The following is a 7063-nucleotide window of genomic DNA, read 5'->3' as shown; positions in this document are numbered from 1 at the left end:
TCTTTCCCTCTCCTTATTTCTGTAATTGTGCTGATACATATTTTTGAGATGTTTTTCCACTCTTTCTTTACTTCATCTTCTGGTTCTGTTGTGCTTTCTTCCGTGTTTTTTCATTTTCTTGACCGTCTTGTGTTGCCATCTCTTTTTATACATTCATTTGCATGTCCATCTTCCTTTTTGTTTTATTTTCCCTCCTCCCAACCTTCTTCCTTTTCACAGCATTGGAACACGGGAGGTAGTCACCCAGAAGAACTTGAGTGGCTTGGTGCCCATCCGAGATTTCAGACTAGATCCCAGCCTCCTCTACTCTATTCCTTTACTAGCTCTCAGCCCCAATTTACTAATTGTGTGGCTGTTTCTAAGCATAGCATACCTGGTGGCCAGATTACGTTGCAAGTGAAGATAAGGTCAAAAAACAAAAAAAAAGTGCTTAAATGTGTATTGCCACTTGGTACCTGCTGGACAAAGGAGTATGTCATAGCATTGTCTGCCAAGAATTATTATTATGCCTTACAATTTTACGTTTCTATTGTACTAAACTGTAAATATACATAAAATTATTTTATCAAAAATAATTGTATTGAAACTTTAAATTACTGTTCTGCTTTCAGTGCTTGTAACATAGTCTGACATTGGCCTGTTACCTCGTTACTCTAGCCGGCCTGAAGATCTCTTACCAAATATAGTTTTGTGTTACTTGTTTCATGTATTCCAGAGAAAGGAACTTTGTCTGAAAAGAATTTGTATCTTTTTGTATATTTAAGGTGTATGCTAATCTTGCCTTTCATTTTTACGAGGTATGAAGAGAAAAATAAAAACACGGGTGGGGTTTATAAAAAATTGTAAGAAAATTATTTAAAGAAATAAACAAATTTCTACCTTCATTTTGAAGCATAATATCCAAATTACATTACTAAACAGTTTGTAGAACCATAGTCTTGTTCCTTTCTCATGGTTAAGTATGTTCTAATTGATGAGTGTACCCACTCAAAAAAAGAACTTGCGGTGCACTGCATGCAGAATTATTTCATTCTATTTGTAGATCTGCATTTTGTAATGTATTAAAGACATAAAGAGAATGACTTGTGGTTAGGAAGAGGATATAATTGGCATTAGCCTGCTAATGATCCATTATCTGTTTCAGGTGCTCTGTTATAGAACTTATTCTGAAATAGGGTCATTGTCAACCTAGAAGTTAAAGATACTGGTCTTTAATATTTCAGGCAAGAAGAGGGAGGTATCAGTTAGCTCCTTTAGTAGGTGGGCTTGAGGTTTTCCATTGGGCTTTGTTTTAATTACATTAGACTAAATATTACTGTTATTTCTATTTTTAAGTGTTGGACAGCTTTAATAAATTATGATGTTGATAGTGACTTAGAGATAAACGAATGATGGTAAGTTAACATTTATTTAAGTGGTGAGACTAAAGCAGCTTACCTAGTTTAGTCACGCAGAATACGTGCAGATGAAATTGGCTCATCATTTATGTATACATCAAACTGGGAGAGGCCTATTTAAACTGAAAGATTTCATTGATGCAGTGGTCTGGCAGAGCTTGTCAATAGCAATAGCTGATGAAAAATCCTAACCTCATTTAATGTAGTTTGCTAAGTTCATAAAGGGATTTACTTCGCTTGGTGCCTCAGATGACAGAAAATTTGGCTTCTGAGGAGAACTCTACTAGTACTGTGATTTCTATTTTCTACTATTATTAACTCGCTCGAAAAATATAGGTAGCTATAGCTTTTATTATCAATTTTAATGGAATTTGGAAGCTTCTGAGAGAGGTAAGCTTAAAAAAAAAAGAAAAAAGCACAGTTAGAATAAAAATTAGGATAAAATCCTACATTTGGTGAATATTCTAACTAAAAAAAAAAAGTATGTGGTTATATTTGTGTCTTCATGAAATCAGACTGTACAGTACACTGTCTCCTGGTATTTTTTGTCACTATTTTTCCAATTTTGTTTTTGGAAGAAAAAAAAACCAGAAGGATACACACACACGTGTATCTCTCTATATTTATTTATTTAAGCATGTATCCTATTTAGTTGCAATAAATTTAGGTAAATCCTTACTGCTGATGAGATTTAAAATCATCGTGTGATGGTATTGGACATATCCACGTCCTGTGATGATATCTATTAGCACTGTGTCTCCGTACAAATAATCTCTTCATTCTGATTAACACTGCTTCATTTGCTATGGGTACCAAAATCTACCTTTTTACAAAGTGAACGAACGTCAGGTTGGACTGTGGCCTTGTTCTTGTAATATGATGAGCATCCTGGGTTCAGTATAAGAAGACGTGAAAGTAACTTTAGTAGGTGTATCTCCACCGAACTCCTCGAGATTATGAACCTGTTTAAATAAAGTATGAAGGCTTTGCTCGTGACTGACACTAGGGTTGCAGTAAGACCACTCTTAAATTCATCTAGAATGAAAGCCTAGGCTTTTTGAAAACAATGTCATTTTTTTCTTTTTTTCTTAAACTATGGTGGGGACAAGTTTTCATCTTTTTTTCTTTTTTAGCTTGGTCTGTGCTTTCGTTCAGGCATTCAGCTTTAAAATGCTGTAGTGCCTGTTGCTTTCGTGCCTCCAGCAGAAGAAACACGGCACGTGAAATACATCTTTGCCACCGTGGCTCATCTGTGCCATAGGGACATGTGCAATAACCAGATGCAGTGGAATGAATTATGAACAGAATGGTTCAGTTTGGAGTGAAAAAGCTCATCTGGCATCTCATACATGCTATTTAAACTTACTGTTTTTTATTAGTACGCTGAACTATAATTTGTGCAAATTTTTGACGAATCTATTTGACTGCAACAGCCTTTGGGGGAGGGTTCTGTAAAAGACAAAACATCGACGTAAAAGTAGTGTCATCATGTACGATCCATTCTATAAAAGGCAGTCACAGAGTGTGCTCCGGAGCCAAATTTCAAACTTACTTGAAGTGTTTCTTAGAGCAAGAAGTTACAATGTGTTTTATGAAGTTAAACTGGGTGGTACATACAGAACACAGTTACAGTCAGTTTAATGAACCAAAATTAGACGAACGGTGAGGTCGGTACGAGCAGAGAGCTTTCAAACTGAACCAGAATCCAAACCCTCCTTTTCAGACGACCACAGTTTACCTGGCAGGTGCTGCAGCCATCTCCAGGACAGGAATGTCATGACATTTCCACAATAAGATGGTGTACTGTACACTTTGCCATGAAGTTCTGGTATTAAAATCATTGCTTAGGTTTCATTTCTCTATCGGGGAAAGACATTCTCCTGCAAGCCTAAACTGATTTATTATATATATTTAAAAAATACTGCTTTCTTTTTGTATGTCTGTATTTGGATATAATCAAAGGAACTCTGAAGTAGATTTACAAGTGTAAAGAAGCCTTATAACTGGAGTAGTTTTTTATTGTAGCACAGAACCTCTTTCTAATGTGGGGCAGTTGCACCAAAACACTGGATAAAAATTAAATTCTGCACAGCTTTGTTTTATTGGGGTGATGACTGCCGACACAGCCAATCTTTTTTTGCACCCAAAGCTGTTATTTCATGATTAAGATGATTTTTTTTAGAGTACGTTTATTTTTCAAGTTAATTTATGCATGCAGAGATAACTGGAAAGTCGTTATTTTTGTATCAGCTCTAATATTTAAGTAAGTACCGGTAATACTGACATACAGGGAACAATAAAGTTAATTTAAAGCTCTTATTGAGAGATCAGCAGTTTTTCAGCTTAATATAGTAATAAATTAGCAGAAGTGCTTTTAAGCAATCTCTTGGGATCCCTTGTGCAATGAAGCGGCATGTGAACTCCACAACAGTGTACCCTGAAATACATGAAACCGTCATGAAAGAACTTTTTCAGTAGATGCGCTGCTGCTTTTTAGAAATGCAAAACTAGCAATCAGACATAGCATGTGTCCATTCTGTGTGCTTCTTACTAGCATTGTATGATGAGTCATCATTTTTAATATTTGCAGTGCCAAATTAATTAAACGCTCATTAAATATAACCAACTTTTTTTTAATGCTATAAAATAACCAGTTCATTTCATCTTAGTTTAAGTCTTTTTTTTTTCCTTTTTACTGCTGTCATTTTTTGTGCTTGTTTTTTTTCCCCAGTGAGGGTTGTCGGCGAGAAAATACAATGAAGAATGTTGGATGTCGCAAGTATGCATTTAATTCCCTGCAACTGAAGGCTTTCCCAAAGTATTACAGGCCTCCAGAAGGAACTTATGGAAAAGTTGAAACATAAGCATACTATGTCCTTTAATTGCTGTTCCATTAAAACATGTGGATACACTCCAGATTAATACATGATCTTGTCATCCAGAAGAGATAAATAACCTTTTCGTACGTTTCACTAGGTTATGCAGAGCATGTTACTTACAGAATTGGAATCTATAGTAACAATTATTCTGACATCTTAGCTTGAGAATAGTGTGATGACTCTCTGCCCGTTTAAATTAGCCCTCAGTGTATGTAAGATGAACAGATATTGTCCTACTTAATAATTACCTATATGCAAATAGCTAGGTATCTCCTGGATGGGCAAGGACTCTAGGAACGGCATTTAGGCAGCTGTTTCGCATAACATCTTTTTATACTGAGTTGACTTGGGATTGAGCTTTTCATAAACTTTTTAAAACTGAGAGTAAAACTCAAAAGTTGTAAATAAAAAGGGATTGGATCCTAGACAGCCTAATAACTATAGAATGCATTGTTACAATCAAGAAACAGAAGTTTAACTTTTCAAAATAAAAATCAGCACAATAAAAGCCAGGAGTATAAATTGTTTTACTGTATATAGGATGCCATCTTCATCTATGAAATTAACAATACATAAAAGGCCAGGCAGAGGAGGTCTAGTTGGTAGTTCTGTCCAAATAAAACAAATTCCTGTCACCTTTGGCAGATAAGGACTTGGGCACACAACTGATTTTAAAAAGTGTTTCAGAAACATAGTGACACTTAACCGTTAGCAACAGATTCCCCCTGCCCTTCTCCGCTATAAGGCAAGCACGACAAGCAAGTTGCTGATGTTGCACGTGACATGTTCAGTATGTTCCATGGTATCATGGATTTAATTAAAATATTTTTACCCATGGCTTTTTATATCACTTCTGGACTGTAAGCATTAGTATCTGGGGGGTGGGGTGTTACTTTTTTTTTTTATTGGTGTTTGATATTTTCTTCCATATCAGTTTTGTATGTCAATACAAAATTGCTCCAAGTGCCCAACACCTCCCTGTTAGTCCCTAACCAAAACTGGTTTCTGTTTACCTTTGCATTTTACCTGGGCAGATGTTCAGAATCCTGGGAGGAAGTACGACTGTTTTCAGGGTATTTCTGAGGAAGGTAGCGATGCCCTTTGTTGGTAGAAAGGAACTGCTCATGTGCTACTGCTAATGGGTGAGAACCACAGATGTGTTCTAGCTTACGGCTAAGGTGATCAGCTCGCTAGCATTTGATAGAAAATGTTCAGCAGATCTCCTCGGAAATAATCTCCCAAAGAATGCCTTTGAAGCTAAGATACCTTGTTAAAAAGGAGCTAAACATTAATTTCCAAATTTTAACAGGATTAAGTCATCTCTAGCTAGCTTCGTTCAGCACACTGTGCCCTTTCCTTTTTGATTTCTAAGGATTTAAGTTTTAGAATAGAAAAGTCTGCCCATTTGTTCTTGTGAGAGTAGCAACAGCCAGGTAAGTATATGGCTGTTTTCTGATTTCTTTCTCCCTCTCACTGATGTTTGTCTGTGCTGTCACTGCTCTATCAATCATGTTCATTCTGCTCCCATGTCGGTTTGGGGGTTACAGGTCTAGCAGTTTTTGCATTTTGCTTTTTGCAGTTTACACTGAGCAGCACATCACAAAGGCAGGTCAGAGAGTTCTGCTGAGCTAGGTGGTTACCATTATTTCAGTCTCCCTAGGATAACAAAACACTGAATTCTGTGCAAAATCAATGTATTGTAGTACCTATCTCAGGTCTGAACAAATCATCTATAGTAGAACAGTCCCTTGGAAATTTTGTGAACCCTGTTCACCAATTAATAAATAAGTGTTAATTTTATCTTATTTTTTGCTAATCTGTAAACAAATACATGGAGAAAAACTTTTCAGTGGGATCTCTTTAAATATGTTAGTCCATTCGTTCTGCTCAGCCTTCAGTCCCTGGCCCATTATTAAATGCTACATTTATTTTTGTATAAACTAAACTCTTAGTTTTTATGAGTTGATAATTCTATTTTGTATATTTCAAACATAGTTAATTATATTTTAAGTCCTGTATTGTTACACTAAAAATCTTCCAATGTTCAGCTTCAGAGGAAAATAACAAGAGGTCTGTTGTAACAATTAATAGAGCCACTGTCTTAAACTGTGGCCAACAATCATTAGATCTACTCTAGAGCTTAGCGATCCTTTATTTATTTTGTATATCAATCTAATCAGAAAAAGTTGTCAAATTTTCTATGTGCATGGTTTTTGCTCACCTTTTTACAGTGGCGGAATACCAGTCTCAAGTACTGCATTATTTTGTTTAAAATATTCTGATTTCTGAATGCTTACATGTAAAACCTTGTTGTCCAGCTAACATTTTAGACATACGACATTGTCAGTACATGCACATCGATGGGCTTTTTTAAAGGGCGTAATGAACAGTAAGACCTCGAGCAGTTCATCAAAAAAGAAAAACTGTGAAACTTGCAATCCACATAGGACGCTTCACAAGGGTGAAGTAACCTTTTCTGTTGCACAGGAGAGGCGGATTTAAGGATCACTGTAAAATGAAGTTCTGTCTAATGTTCTTTTTTGAGTACATTTTTTTAAATTATAAAACATACGGCAGTAAAAAAAAGAAAACTGTTGCCAAGTATGTTCTGTGTATGTTCTGTGAAAGTACCTACAGCACAGTTGCCTTTTGTCTCATTTATACATGTAAAATTATTGTATAATACAACACTGTTTTGTCCCAACACAACTGTATTTGCCAAGCTTTGTGCATTGAAATATTTTTATTTATTTGTTTTTGGGCAGTATTAATATATCATAAACATAT

The 7063-nt window shown here is 35.7% G+C and overlaps 1 protein-coding gene across 1 annotated transcript in view; it reads left to right on the top strand.

Moving 5' to 3' along the window:
• Positions 1-4755, top strand: part of INPP4A (inositol polyphosphate-4-phosphatase, type I, 107kDa) — a 50648-nt gene extending 45893 nt beyond the window's left edge. Inside the window, exon 25 of the mRNA XM_010293096.1 lies at positions 4129-4755. Within this exon, the coding sequence (XP_010291398.1) occupies positions 4129-4261 (133 nt within the window). The 3' untranslated portion in view covers positions 4262-4755. The remainder of the gene's footprint in view (positions 1-4128) is intronic.
• The last annotated feature ends 2308 nt before the right edge of the window (positions 4756-7063 follow it).

The sequence above is a fragment of the Phaethon lepturus genome, unplaced genomic scaffold, assembly GCF_000687285.1.
Source record: "Phaethon lepturus isolate BGI_N335 unplaced genomic scaffold, ASM68728v1 scaffold20028, whole genome shotgun sequence".
Classification (NCBI taxonomy): Eukaryota; Metazoa; Chordata; class Aves; order Phaethontiformes; family Phaethontidae; genus Phaethon; species Phaethon lepturus.
The sequence above is the reverse complement of the archived record's forward strand: the minus strand, read 5'-3'. Positions and strand labels throughout refer to the sequence as shown.